Raw genomic sequence first — 15,606 nt, forward strand, 5'->3', positions numbered from 1 at the left:
CTTGATGAAGCAGAGTGTGCACAAGGGTTCAAGCGCACCCTCGGCTCTGATGTAGCAGAGCCGAGGCTGCACAAGGGTTCAAGCGCACCCTCGGCTCTGATGTAGGAGAGCCGAGGGTGCACTTGAACCCTTGTGCACCCTCAGCTCTGCTACATCAGAGCCGAGGGTGCGCTTGAACCCTTCTGCACACTCTGCTTCATCAAGCTAATAGAATGCATTGGCCAGCGCTGATTGGCCAATGTATTCTATTAGCCTGATGAAGTAGAGCTGAATGTGTGTGCTAAGCACACACATTCAGCTCTACTTCATCGGGCTAATAGAATGCATTGGCCAGCGCTGATTGGCCAGAGTACGGAACTCGACCAATCAGCGCTGGCTCTGCTGGAGGAGGCGGAGTCTAAGATCGCTCCACACCAGTCTCCATTCAGGTCCGACCTTAGACTCCGCCTCCTCCGGCAGAGCCAGCGCTGATTGGCCGAAGGCTGGCCAATGCATTCCTATGCGAATGCAGAGACTTAGCAGTGCTGAGTCAGTTTTGCTCAACTACACATCTGATGCACACTCGGCACTGCTACATCAGATGTAGCAATCTGATGTAGCAGAGCCGAGGGTGCACTAGAACCCCTGTGCAAACTCAGTTCACGCTAATAGAATGCATTGGCCAGCGCTGATTGGCCAATGCATTCTATTAGCCCGATGAAGTAGAGCTGAATGTGTGTGCTAAGCACACACATTCAGCACTGCTTCATCACGCCAATACAATGCATTAGCCAGTGCTGATTGGCCAGAGTACGGAATTCGGCCAATCAGCGCTGGCTCTGCTGGAGGAGGCGGAGTCTAAGGTCGGACCTGAATGGAGACTGGTGTGGAGCGATCTTAGACTCCGCCTCCTCCAGCAGAGCCAGCGCTGATTGGTCGAGTTCCGTACTCTGGCCAATCAGCACTGGCTAATGCATTGTATTGGCTTGATGAAGCAGTGCTGAATGTGTGTGCTTAGCACACACATTCAGCTCTACTTCATCGGGCTAATAGAATGCATTGGCCAGCGCTGATTGGCCGAATTCCGTACTCTGGCCAATCAGCACTGGCTAATGCATTGTATTGGCTTGATGAAGCAGTGCTGAATGTGTGTGCTTAGCACACACATTCAGCTCTACTTCATCGGGCTAATAGAATGCATTGGCCAATCAGCGCTGGCCAATGCATTCTATTAGCGTGAACTGAGTTTGCACAGGGGTTCTAGTGCACCCTCGGCTCTGCTACATCAGATTGCTACATCTGATGTAGCAGTGCCGAGTGTGCATCAGATGTGTAGTTGAGCAAAACTGACTCAGCACTGCTAAGTCTGCATTCGCATAGGAATGCATTGGCCAGCCTTCGGCCAATCAGCGCTGGCTCTGCCGGAGGAGGCGGAGTCTAAGGTCGGACCTGAATGGAGACTGGTGTGGAGCGATCTTAGACTCCGCCTCCTCCAGCAGAGCCAGCGCTGATTGGCCGAATTCCGTACTCTGGCCAATCAGCACTGGCTAATGCATTGTATTGGCTTGATGAAGCAGTGCTGAATGTGTGTGCTTAGCACACACATTCAGCTCTACTTCATCGGGCTAATAGAATGCATTGGCCAATCAGCGCTGGCCAATGCATTCTATTAGCGTGAACTGAGTTTGCACAGGGGTTCTAGTGCACCCTCGGCTCTGCTACATCAGATTGCTACATCTGATGTAGCAGTGCCGAGTGTGCATCAGATGTGTAGTTGAGCAAAACTGACTCAGCACTGCTAAGTCTGCATTCGCATAGGAATGCATTGGCCAGCCTTCGGCCAATCAGCGCTGGCTCTGCCGGAGGAGGCGGAGTCTAAGGTCGGACCTGAATGGAGACTGGTGTGGAGCTATCTTAGACTCCGCCTCCTCCAGCAGAGCCAGCGCTGATTGGTCGAGTTCCGTACTCTGGCCAATCAGCACTGGCCAATGCATTTCTATGGGGAAAAGTTAGCTTGCGAAAATCGCAAACTGACAGGGATTTCCATGAAATAAAGTGACTTTTATGCCCCCAGACATGCTTCCCCTGCTGTCCCAGTGTCATTCCAGGGTGTTGGTATCATTTCCTGGGGTGTCATAGTGGACTTGGTGACCCTCCAGACACGAATTTGGGTTTCCCCCTTAACGAGTTTATGTTCCCCATAGACTATAATGGGGTTCGAAACCCATTCGAACACTCGAACAGTGAGCGGCTGTTCGAATCGAATTTCGAACCTCGAACATTTTAGTGTTCGCTCATCTCTAGAGAACATCTTACTGTAGTCAAACTTTCTCAAGCAGCTAAAAAAAACTAAAAAGGCAGGTAAGTAGAAAGGGTCATCTTTGATTTATCTAATATATATATATATATATATATATATATATATATATATATATATATACACTGCCTGGCCAAAAAAAAAGTTGCCTTGTGCAACAAGGTACCGTTCCACCCCTGATATAATTATGAACAGTTCATGACAGGAATTTGCATATATTCTTGAATATATATAATTGAGCTGTAGCCTGTCAAGTGCAGATCATAATTAAAGGTGTGAAGCGATGTCTACCAATGGAAGAGCTACCAGAGGAAGAGATGTTAGTGCCTTCAAGAAGGGGCAACTAATTGGATTGCATCAGGCCAACAAATCGACCAAGGAGATAGCCGAAGTAACTGGTATCAGACAGAGAACTGTTCAGCGTATCATACGAGCATGGCGAGATGGTGGAGAACCCCCCCCTCCAGCCGTGGAAAGCGTGGGCGTGAGACTATACTCCAAACTCGAGGTCGTAGGTTCCTAAAGCAACTGGTGAAGAATATCCGCCGGAAAACCACCTTTGAGCTCACACAGATGTTCAACTCGACAGAGCGACACATTTCGGAGTGAACAATGCAACGAGAACTCAAAGGAATGGGTCTCAACAGTTGTGTCGCCACACGAAAGCCATTGGTGACAGAGACCAACAGACGTTGGCACCTGTCATTTGCAAGAGACCACAAGGATTGGACCCTAGAGCAGTGGAGAAAGGTCGTGTGGTCAGATGAATCACGTTTCACATTGTTCCAGAGTGATGGTCGTGTCCGGGTGCGATGAGAAGCACGCGAAACACTGGAATGTGCTGGAAAGGAACCTGCGCTGTCACTCACCACCCCCAAAGAATCTGTGTAACCTGGGCTCCCTGATACTTGAGAATTGGATCAAAATCCCTGAGTCTACACTACAGAACATTATAGACTCCATGCTGAGACGGATGCGTGCTGTTATTCGTGCTCATGGTGGCCCAACTAAATATTAACACTCGCGACTTTTTTTTTGGCCAGGCAGTGTATTTCATTTAGGGATATTATAGTGTAAACATCTTAAAGACACATATTTCCTATGCAGTATAAATTAATGGTAATAATGATGCAAAGGATCAGCACTGGACAACACTGTTATTCTTATTAAAGTAATTACTAAAGGAATTGTACAGAACATAGCAAAGAACATCATTATGGGTTCAGGCACATAAACCTGGCCCTGGTATGGCATTATAAGAAGTTTCACAGTGCTCAAAACTCTTCAAGGAACTTGTGTAGATATAGGGAATATATTGCCTCTGTATAAGGCTGGTTTAACAAGACCAAGTTTTGGCCAAAAAAACTCGTTCCGTGTTTGAACCAGATTTAATGGCCCTAAAACTGTTAGGGGAAACAGACTCCTTCCTCTCTGGGCCCCATATTCCCAATCGAAATACTGGAGGCCCCATCACCAGTTATCTTTCAGAATTTTGCTATTAACTGACATTTGCTGCTGTGTGGGTACATAAAAAAATATTTTATTGATATTTTATGTAATTGCAAAAAAATTGTCAGGTAATATTTGTATGTAACTGTATAGTTGATCTCCAGAATATATTTTACTAGTGGGCCCTAGGCACTCCAACCTAACAATGCACAAAAGTACAGTTTATGGCCCATCGCAAGCTATGGGTAACATATTGTGGGTCCATGTACTACAAAACTATAGGACCACATCAGAGATGGACTGCCCATACTTTACTGGAAGATTTGCAACTGCTCCTTTTGATCACACATTGTGCCGTCCACCTTCTAATCCCATGTATAAATCTGGTTTATGATTTATACTTTGTCCACGGTATCTTGTATAAAGAGTTCAGCTAAGATTTCAGACTCTTATCAGTTTCAATGAGTCAGCGAGCCTGAATTCTGAGCCAATAAAAAGTTGGCTCACTGAGGTGTTAGTGTCCTGTAATTCTGACCCCTCTCTTCATAGAAGACCTGTGCACGATAAGCACTTTTCTCTCTATGCCCAGTGACCCTCTTGCAGAGATAGCATCCTTCCTTGACCTGTGAGTGGGACACAGCACTTCCATCCCTCATCCTACTGTTTCTTGAGACTAACCCCTCCCAACTGTGCTGGATTCAAAGGGACAGTCCCAGAATTCAGGAGCTGTCCTGCATTAACCGGAGGCAAGACTAGTCAGGTATTTACTAACTTCAATTCTTTCTTCATCTTCTAGCTGCACACAAAGTTGAGTACAATGGTGAAGCATGGAGTTTTTTTGCTTCCTACACCATCATTCAGCCCCACTCACTGCTTGTCACTACATCTTACATGGTGCTCCAACCTAGTGCTGAGACCAGAGTGGACTTTGGAGTAGCAGAGCCAAGTGCGTATTAATTTTCTTTTCTTTCTTTCTTTTTTGTTTTGAAATTTACTGTGGGGGCCATGAGATGGACCATTATCCTGTGTGGGGGCAACAAATGGACCATTCTCTTTTGTGAATGCCACAAGGTGGACCATTATACTTTGTGCGGGTCACAAGGGGTCAATTAAACTATGAGGGCCACAGAGAGCCAGATAGACTTGTGCTGAATTTGGGTCCCAAGTTACGTGTGCAAGCCAAAAGTCAGTCTAAGAAGTAACGTCAGAGTCAAAGTCAAAAGACGACCAGATTTCCAGTAACAAGCCAAAGGTCAATATTATAACAATCTAGCAAAAACAATCAGGGTATGGAAGCCACAGTAAAGTACAACCAAATAGCAGGCACCTGGTTGAGCAGGAACGGGGGTTAAAATCCCTTCTCAGATGTTAATTTGATCAGAAGCTTTCCAGATTGACAAGGTGCATTGAAGACCCAAACTCTCCAAAGAGGAATATGTTTTTTAGATCAGATTTATTAAGTGAAAGAAATCCATCTGCCTTAATCTGTGACATTTTGGTCCATCCCAGACCTTCATCAAACAATCGCCTGGTAGAAGAGGAAGGAAGGCTTTAGGGGCAGTTTACACGGAGTAAACTGGCGCGCAATCTGGCACGTATACGCATGTCGGAGTTTGCGTGCTCAAAAAAGATCCCATTGATTTCAATGGGGATTACGGGTGTAAAATAATGAGCGTTATACGATCGTAATCCCCATTGAAATCAATGGGATCTTTTTTGAGCACGCAAACTCTGACACGCGTATACGTGCCAGATTGCGCGCCAGTTTACTCCGAGTCATCCCATCTTACATTTGCAAAGTTGCCCCAAGCAAACTGCAAGATGTCTGAAACAATAATCTGTACACAAACAAGACAAAAGTGGAGATGTTTGGCCATAATACATGAAAACCCAATACTGTAGATCAGCACATATACCTGACATCCACTGTCAAGCACAGTGGGGGAGGACCTGTTTTGCAGCCACTGGACCAGGGCACCCTGCAGTCACTGAGTCAACCATTAATTCCTCTGTACTCCAAAGTATTGTAGAGTCAGATATGAAATAATCCATCCACCAGCCAAAACTGAGCCATGCAATAGGACAATGATCCCAAGCTCATCAGCAAGTCTACAACAGAATGGCTGGAGAGAAAGGAATCAAAGATGTAGCCATGGCCCGGTCACAGTCCAGGCCTCAACCCAATTGTAATGTTGTGTCGAGACCCTAATAAAGCTGAGCATAAAATACCCATAAACCTCAATGAACTGAAACAAAATCGTAAGAAATTCTTTCAGGGCAATGAGAGACACTAAAGTCGTATAGAAGACCATTATTTCAAGACTTTGCTGCTAGAGGTGGCTCTACAAGCTATGGATTCATGGGGTGCACTTAGTTTTTCACACGAGGCTTTTCTATTTTGGCTTTATTTTGTTGAATAGTGAAATGGTAGATTCCGTGGTTATTGTTGTATTTTCCCAAGTTTAAGAACTTCTAAGGACCAGATTCTTTAAAATTATGTCCTGATACATAAAAATCGAGTGATTTCATTGGGGATTACGGGTGTAAAATAACACGTTATACAATCGTAATCCCCATTGAAATCAATGGGATCTTTTTTGAGCGCGCAAACTCTGACACGCGTATATGTGCCAGATTGCGCGACAGTTTACTCCGTGTGAACTGCCCCTTATTCTCCAGCCTTTACTTCCTTCCTCTTCTACCGGGAGATCCAACTGTCTAATGAAGATCAGGGATGTACCAAAACGTCACGGACTAAGTCAGATGGATTGCTTTCACTTAAAACATACTTTCGTTTCCTGCAACAGTTGCACTGAAATCTTGCACATCTTTGGGGTATTTTCATTAGCCCCACTATCTTAATACTCAGGCTGAGTTGGACACAAATCTATACACATTTATATAGTGTAAATGCTGTTTATGTTACCCCTTTACTTTGTACAGATTCTATTTAGAAATGATTCCCAAATGTGTGTATGCATGCTATAGTATCACTATCGGTAAGCAATTATGCATTACTAAATTATTTATTAGCTTTATAGGTAGATGAAGGTGTGTCTCAGGTTAAAAAGCACATTTCATCATTTATAACAGGCTGTACTTGGCAGAATTGATTCTTTTTTTGCTCTTTGTAATGACTTTTCTAAATTGTATGGGGAGGAGCTACTTATACCAAGTTACGTCTGTGACCTTTGGTACAATGCTGCCTGAGATAATGCAGTTGGTGCTGACAAGAGCAAAGTCTAAGTACATTCAGTTCAGTGTGAGACACTGCAAATCCTCCCATGTGGATGATCAACTTCAACATTTCTGCACTAGCAGCATGTTCAACAGAATGTGTTCTCCGCAGGTAATTTGGTGACTTTTACTTTTCTGAAATGGGGAAACGACTTATAGTAGCTTTTGGCCTTTGGGCCATAGGTGGTCCACTTGGATTACACCATATATACTTGGGCCGGGACAGTCATGCCTTGCTTCTGATGCTTACTTTAGGAGGTTTCGGAATGGGATGGATGTGGGACTTTTGGAAGATTCCAGGACTTGTATCCCAAGTAAATAAACAAAGTAAAAAAGCAAGCAAAATAAAAGAAGGCGAACCACCGGTAAGCTCTATTCGTTTCATGGCACAGGTTACTACTGGCATTTATTTCGGTCTAGTGGCAGCTATTGGGCTGTCTTCCCTTACCAGTTATTATGTGATTGCTCTGCCACTGGCTGTTGGTTTGGGAGTTCATCTTGTGGCAACTGTAGGAGAGCAAACGTCTAACCTGAAGAACACACTAGTAGCAGCCTTTCTGACATCTCCAATATTTTACGGCCGTGCTGTCTCCATGATCCCAATCAGTCTGGTTGCAAGCATCACCTCTCAACAACACCGACAATATCGACGGCAGCAGCATAAAGATGAAAATCTCAGTTTACGTCTTTACCGCATTGGACTGGCCTACCTGGCTTTTACTGGCCCATTGTCGTATAGTGCACTTGTCAATACAAGCCGCACTGTCAGCTATGTGGCTGGATGCATTGGATCCTTGCTTGACTGGCTGAGCTTTTTCCCCAGTCTGAGCGCAGTCGTGGAAAGAATTCTCTTGCTGCCATACAGAGTCTGGGGGATTTTTACAGGGGGAGGTTTCCATGATCATTACTTCAAAGAATGGGAGAAAATCTATGAGTTTGTGGCCAGTTTCCAGAATGAAAAGGAAGAGATGGCCTACAAGGTAAGAAAATAATATATTCTGCTTCTATTTTACTATTACCTACTGAAAATGTATTGTTATTTATAGTATGAATGTCTGTAAATGCTATGTGTATCTGGCATATATGCTGCGCAATATTGTAGTATGGCCCCAAGTCGCAGGATGACAAACATAGGTGTAGTCCAAGTCTGTTTGGACAAAAGGTGCCATCCTTTTAACGGACAGGCTGATGGCGAAGGGGTGAAGATACATATCTATCATTATTTATTTCTGTTGACAGATAAAGACAATTTTAATCATTTTTCTCACGATTCATCTCAGCGTTGCCCATTGCTGTAAACTGTAAATGTTTGCCAATCTACGGCCATTAAAGACAACTATATCTGAACTTAACACAATGTATACTAAACATAGTCAGGGCGTAACTTGAGGGGGCCCAGGAGCCTTAAGGGCCCATAAGCACTGGCATCAGTATTGAGATTGCAGTTTCCATAAGCCAAAGAGACCCACAGATTACCCTAACCACACTAAGATTGATCAAACTCCTTAGCACCTGTAACCGTCACTATCAAGAATTCACTGTAGGGATGTGGTAGGGGGCTCCGGCCAAAAGATTGCACTGCGGCCCACAAAACTTTAGTTATGCCACCGAACATAGTTACATATACATCTGACATGTACCTATTGGAGATATCAGTACTAGGGTTGAGCGATCAGGATCGGAAAAGATCGGATCCGATCGGCGATCAAGCAAATTTCGCAGTCGCAATCGGGTTCCGATCCCGCCTAAAAAAGATTGGGAACGGAATTCTGATCCCGATCGCTGAACTTACCTGCACAGAATCACTGCCGGTGCCGCTCCTCTTCTCTTTCATTCACAGGCCTTCAGAGCACCGTGCGTGACTCCACCTCCCAGGCTAGTGTTAGAGATGCTGAGAGAAGGTGGGGCTTGTGGCTTAGGAGAGTGTTGGCGGGTACTGGGAGGGGAGATGTGAGACGCCCTGTATCTGACCACACTCTCCTAAGCCAAAACAAGCCCCGCCTACTCCCAGCATCAGTAACACTAGCCTGGGAGGCCGGGGCGTACAGGCCTGTGAATGAGAGGGAAGAAGAGCAAGAACAACGGAGAGCGGCATCGCTTCTGTGCAGGTAAGTGAAGGGGACTAAGTAGCTTGGGGATTTTTTTAATCACTACAAAGCATGGAGTTCAAAAATTGAAGCTTTCAATTTTTGGACTCCATGCTGTGTAGTGAATAGGATCGTTTTTAAAATCCAATCTTCGATCATTAAAAAATCCCATTGATTTGCATTAGGATAGGAATTGAGATCGAGATCGAGTTCAGATGGAAAATGAAATCGGAAATCAGATTTTAAAAATGATGATGAAATCTCAAGATCGGCTCAACCCTAATCAATACTGAAAACTTTTCATGTTTCTGGGGTGACTAGCTGAAAGCTGCTGTGGGTTCCCTGTGTGTATACCTCCCAATTTTGAGAACAGAAGAAGTAGGAAAAAAGTTGCAGTGAACTGTGCATGCCGTGGCACATTTGCATGTGTTAAGTCACACCCCTGACCTCAAGCTAACCCCATACAGCCTTTGGCTTTACCCAATTCCTTTGTGTCCCCATACAATAATAATGCCTTTCTCTGTGGAACATACCATGATGATGCCTCCTTAGTACCCCCACAGAATATAATGTCCTATTAGTGTCACATGGAAAATTCTGTTCTGTTCTGCAGGCAGCATGTTATAGAGCAGGAAGAGCTGAGCAGGTTGATGTATAGATTTGTAAAATTTAGAGTATATATCTGTCATTTATCCATTGAAATCTCTGCTCCTTCTATACTGAGAAGTTAAGGAGGCGGTCCTATCAGTGATTGACAGCTATATCACAGTCATAGAGGAGAGGCTGCACATCACTGGTAGAATGCCTCCTTGGGTTCTCAACATACCATATTTCCCCGAAAATAGGTCATCCCCCAAAAATAAGGCATGGGGGAGTTTTCTGTTTAATTGCCTAATATAAGACACCCCCCAAAAATAAGTCATCCCCCAAAAACCATTGCAGCCTGCTGAACACTGTGCGTGATGTTCTGTGTGCACAGGAAAGCCGGCTGCTGCCTCTGCTGTGATACCGTAGGTTGTATCCACTGTCCCTGCTGTAGGATGAGCTGGGAGATGCCCGCTGTGCATATACTGCGGGGAGTTGGCTCTCCCAGCTCATCTCACAGCAGCCAGTATCACAGCAGAGGCAGCAGCCAGCTTTCCTGTGCACATGGAACACAGTGCACAGCATTCAGCTGGCAGCAATGCCCACAAAGTGAAGCTCCCTGGCAACTGCCGGCAGCCTCGCTAAGCCCCGCCCACCACTTCCGCCACCACGATCAACAGCAGCACCAGCGCTGCTATGAAGATGGGGAAGATAAGTAGCCTACCTCCCCCTCCCCTTGCCTAACCTCCTGCATGTCTTATGGAGCGGGTCGTCCTTAAGGCCGGGGCCCCATGGGCCAGAACCACTGCACTAAAGCGCTGTGAGAACAAGCGTGGTGTGAATACATTGCAGGTTCTTCTTAATGTTTGTTAACTGAATGAATGAATGAACATAACTTTATGTTTGATGTTTATGTGTGTTTAAACCATTTTTGCCATTCCTCATATATTAGGCTCATGTTATACTTCCTTGTGTCTAGTTCATGGTTTTGGGAGTGTCAGAACTTTTCCAGGCAGCCCCTCCCAGCATTCTCCCACTGCACCTCTTAGCAGATTTTCATCCATGCCCAATATACTTACCTATGTATGTGTATATATTTACATACATATACTGTATATACATATATATGTGAATGTATGTGTATATATAGTATATAAGAATATGCATGTGTATTGGTATATACAGTATATTGACTGAGAATATCTGTAATGCACAATCTGGTCAGATGATACAACACTTCCCAATTGTTAGTGGTAGTTCTCTCTGGAGAGTCAGGTAAGGGGGCGTTTACACTTGTGCTCATGTCCATCCACTGTGTTTCCGTCCTAATCCCCGGAGAAACTGGATAGGGGATGGCTTATCTTTAGTCAGTTTTAAAACCTATTCATTGAATGGGTTTTTAACAAACCACCGGTGTCCGTATGCGGCCTCTCTGCAATTAAACCGTTTGGTTTTTTTTTGCACGGACACAAAGTTGGACCTGCAGGACTTTGTGTCCATCCAAAAAAACAGCTTCACCACGGAGGGGCTGCATACGGACACTGGCGTTTTGCTTTAACAACCCATTCAATGAATGGGTTTTAAAATTGACTGCCGATGTGTGAACGCCCCATAACAATGAAAGCCAATCTGTAGCGAAAGCAATGCCCCATTGACTGCGTTAGAGTAAAATCCCGCTGTGATCTTACACAGGTCACAGTCATCTAAGGCTTGCCCTACTGGAAAATAAATTCCATATTTTGTTCACTGTTATTTAAAAATAAAGAGTACCGTATATACTCGAGTATAAGCCGACCCGAATATAAGCCGACCTCCCTAATTTTACACTAGAAAAAATGTGAAAGGTTCACAGCTCACCCACAATGAAAAGAGTCGGCTAAACCTTTATGTGCGCGAAAGATATACCCCCGGCTAGGGCAATATTGTAACCAGAAAAACAAAAAATCTTCAGCACAAAAAAGGTATTTTTAAAACATAGTATTTATTTCAAAAACATTAAAAAATAGTACCAGATGTAGAAAGAATATAGCACTTACATGGTAGATTCCATAGATAAACGCATGTTTTGAAAAGAATCAACCAGCCTACGCGTTTCAGGACATCCGTCCCTTACTCATGGCGATGTACCATGTCCCTAATTTTACCACAAAAAACTGGAAAACTTATTGACTCGAGTATAAGCCTGGGGGGGGGGGATGCAGCAGCTACTGGAAAATTTCAAAAATTAAAATGGTCGGAGTTTTTGGGAGCAGTAGTTGCTGGGGAAGGGGAGGGGGTGTTTTGGTTGTCTGTCTGCCCCTTCTCTGAGCTTGAGGACTGTTTTTCTTCCCCCACTTGGAACTCAGTCTGGCTGAATATAGGGTATCTGCAGTGCTCCTATTAACCCCTTCCCGACGGAACAGGAGCACTGCAGATACCCTATATTCAGTAGACCGGGCCCTTTCAGACACAGGGATACCTAATGAGTATGTGTTTCACAGTCATTTTCTACTTTTGTATATATTCTAGGGAAAGGAGGAATTAAGAACTTTTATTTTTTTTTTGCACTATTTTATGGGAGATTCTATACATTGATATTATGGTTGGTCATAGACCCCCCTCACCCTCTTTGAACTATTTTATGGGAGATTCTATACATTGATATTATGGCTGGTCATAGACCCCCTCACCCTCCAAAAAAAAATATATTTATTTTTTTTTGCTGACTCGAGTATAAGCTGAGGGCAGCTTTTTCAGCACAAAAACTGGGCTGTAAAATTCGGCTTATACTCGAGTATATATGGTATATTGACATAAAACAAAGTCTTATTATGTGACTTGTAACATTTACAGGAATGTCCCAGCTATGTACAATTACATGCTTAGTTTGGAGTGTGTTTATGATGATCATGTGTGTACAGCTACAACTAGTACCGTCTGCTATGACCATATGCTGGAAGATGAACTATTTACGCTAAGGCATCATGTACCTGGCAGGACAAAGGATCCAAAAATAGCACCCATAGCACCCATAAACTGATCATTTGTACGTGCTTCCAATTTTATGATACATTCAAATGCAAGTAAATTGGGTTTTATACACCACAGTAAACAAGGTGTCTATGATCATGGACCAGAACTGCCAGTTCAATACTCCACATACTGGCAAGACATTTCCAATGCTGGGACTCTCCAATGAATAATTTGGAGCAGAGAGCCGTTGTAGAACACTGATACAACATACAGTATATAAACTATATGTAACATGTATATATTATTAATATCAATTCAACCTTTAAAATTTTATTTCTAGATCATTAACATAATTTTTTTTTTTTTTTGTGTTTTTTGCTTCAGATTTTAGGAGTAAGTTCTGATGCCACCATAGAAGAAATAAATCGCCATTATCGAGACCTTGTGAAGTTGTGGCACCCAGATCACAACAGACATCGACCTATAGAGGCTGAAAGGCATTTCATTGAGATACAGGCAGCTTATGAGACTCTCACTCATCTTTGGAAAGTGAAGAATCGTGGACAATAAGATAATAATACTGTGTATCTGTTCAGACCTGATATAGAAAATACTGATACTCCAGCCATAGTCAAGTTAGTGGATGGCAGTGTGTCCTATAAGTATCTGAGCCATAGGCGAATACAGACAACTTGTAACTTTCGATGTATAAATCAATTAAATAACTTTATATATCTAGGCAAACAGTCCACAAAATAAATTTCCCATAATTTAATGTTTCGAGATATATCTATAACAGTATAACATTGTAATCGGCAGGAGTCTGAACTCTCTGACTTCTGCCAATTCAGAGAACGAAGGTACATAGGCCCCTTCATTATTTCTATTGTACAGCAGTGCTCTGCAACACATCTATTGTCATAGCTCTATTGTGCTGTCCTCTCTCAATTTCCCCGAACATCTTTTCTTTACAATAGTCTTCCTTTAATGAGGGCATAATAAATCAATGACAGACACAAGACAGATAGATCAGATAGGTATCCAAAATGTTCATGGTTAAATCTCCTCTACCTCCTCAAAAGACTGAACCATTGTTAACGTTATAAGGAGAATCACTAAAGATTTAGGGATCCTATTAGGAATATGGATGGCATAGTCGCCCATTTGGAAAAGACAGCTGTTAACCACACCGTCAGCTAATTTGACAGAGATGAAAGCCAAATATACAAGTAATACAAACAATAAAGAATGGGGGATATTCCGCCAAGTGTTTCTCTACACTATACTGCCCTTGAACAATATGAAGATGGATCCACTTAAAGATTTGTTATATGTTCATGGCTAAATCTCCTCTACCTCCTCGAAGGACTGAAACAGTCTTAATGGACAGGTTTATAGGGAAAATCACTAAAGATTTCGGGATCATATTAAGAATATGGATGTCATAGGAATAGAGACAACCATTTTGGAGCAGACAGCTATTCAAAAGATCATTGGCTAACTTGACAGAGATGAAAATATCCAAGTATAAAATGATAAAGAATGGTACAATGTATCCAGATGATGTTTCTGTTTTCGTAGACTTGAGAAATAGAACCAATTCTGACCATATGACTTGCATTCTACTTTTTTTTTTTACCAGTTTCCCCCTCCCATCAATTGTACACATAGAAAAGGTGGTCCTGCTCCTGTACCTTTGTCACCACACAGAGAAGCAGTGGCAGTAAGGAGGACATTATACAGCAGTTATCAGCAGTGTAGAAGTAAATCCAGACTAAAACACTCACAGGAGTCTTCAGCAGCATATTTCTGTGTCTCTCTGCCTCTTTCTCACTCTATAGCTGTATTCTGTACCCCATAATCTATGGCTTTACTCAGACTCCTAAATATGAGCCTGCTGACACTTATGCCCAGGTCATATAATATTCCTTGTGTCACAGTTTCCACTGTTTTCCCCATATAATCTGGTCCTTTGACTGTATATATACTTGAACATTGTAACCCCAAATCCCAAATGTAGAACCTTGGCATCTGTACCCAGTGTCCTTGCATTCTAAGGATACAAGAGTGAGGTTACAGGGCTGCAGAGTGGGACATGTAAAAAAAAAAAAGATCCAGCTCCCATTGTATAATGGAAAGAGCAGGTATACATAGCCGACTCATTCACAAATGACACAGCTTCAGCTTCTCTGTTTACTGCCTGTCCGACCCAGAACTCATGTTTATTCCTGGGCCAGTCTTTGCCAGTTTCTGATTACTTGAATTCAGCTAATTGAAAATTCAGCTATGTTGAGCCTGAGTTACAAGTTCCACACTGCTGGATCTGCCTTCTGAACTCTAAACCTATGTGTGAACTTGGACTTCTTAATTAAAGACAGAACTTTTTGTTTTGCATTTCATATTTTGTATGTTTTAGACATAACTACTAGCTAAGCCAGACCCATGCCACACTCTCCTCACTCCACTGACTGCTATGGATAGCATATAAACTGATCTATCATTAAAGGGGCTCTATCATTTGGAAATCATCATTTTAGATAGTGATATGCCTGAATAACCTTTAAAAAAGGCTATTCGGGAGCTGCTACTAGATTATATATATATATCAGTAAAACCAATATGTGTTAGGAGTAGAGATGAGCGAACAGTGTTCTATCGAACACATGTTCGATCGGATATCAGGGTGTTCGCCATGTTCGAATCGAATCGAACACCGCGTGGTAAAGTGCGCCAAAATTCGATTCCCCTCCCACCTTCCCTGGCGCCTTTTTTGCACCAATAACAGCGCAGGGGAGGTGGGACAGGAACTACGACACTGGGGGCATTGAAAAAAATTGGAAAAAGTCATTGGCTGCCGAAATCAGGTGACCTCCATTTTAGACGAATAGTGGATTTCAAATCCGGGTCATATGAGAATGTGAACTTTGTGACTATGAGACAGGGATAGCTGTACAGGCAGGGATAGCTAGGGATAACCTTTATTTAGGGGGGAATGTTATT

The 15,606-nt window shown here is 43.2% G+C and overlaps 1 protein-coding gene across 2 annotated transcripts; it reads left to right on the plus strand.

The window, feature by feature from the left end:
* Positions 1 to 7,010: 7,010 nt before the first annotated feature.
* DNAJC22 (DnaJ heat shock protein family (Hsp40) member C22) lies at positions 7,011 to 14,628 on the plus strand. 2 transcript variants are annotated; one of them, XM_075262850.1, is made up of 3 exons: positions 7,011 to 7,094; positions 7,238 to 7,962; positions 12,991 to 14,628. In XM_075262850.1, the coding sequence occupies exons 2-3, from the start codon at positions 7,249 to 7,251 to the stop codon at positions 13,174 to 13,176; spliced, it is 900 nt and encodes a 299-aa protein (XP_075118951.1). In that variant the 5' UTR covers positions 7,011 to 7,094; positions 7,238 to 7,248; the 3' UTR covers positions 13,177 to 14,628. The 2 variants fall into 2 exon arrangements, with proteins under 2 accessions (XP_075118951.1, XP_075118950.1); XM_075262849.1 differs by having other exon boundaries at positions 7,021 to 7,962.
* The last annotated feature ends 978 nt before the right edge of the window (positions 14,629 to 15,606 follow it).

Source organism: Leptodactylus fuscus, chromosome 2 (genome assembly GCF_031893055.1).
Source record: "Leptodactylus fuscus isolate aLepFus1 chromosome 2, aLepFus1.hap2, whole genome shotgun sequence".
NCBI lineage: Eukaryota > Metazoa > Chordata > Amphibia > Anura > Leptodactylidae > Leptodactylus > Leptodactylus fuscus.

Bases quoted from the DNA above. Each gene is read 5' to 3' on its own strand.
- DNAJC22 (XM_075262849.1), top strand. From the start codon at position 7,123: ATGGGGAAACGACTTATAGTAGCTTTTGGCCTTTGGGCCATAGGTGGT. The intron at 7,963-12,990 runs GTAAGAAAATAA...TTTTTGCTTCAG, and splicing joins AGGAAGAGATGGCCTACAAG to ATTTTAGGAGTAAGTTCTGA.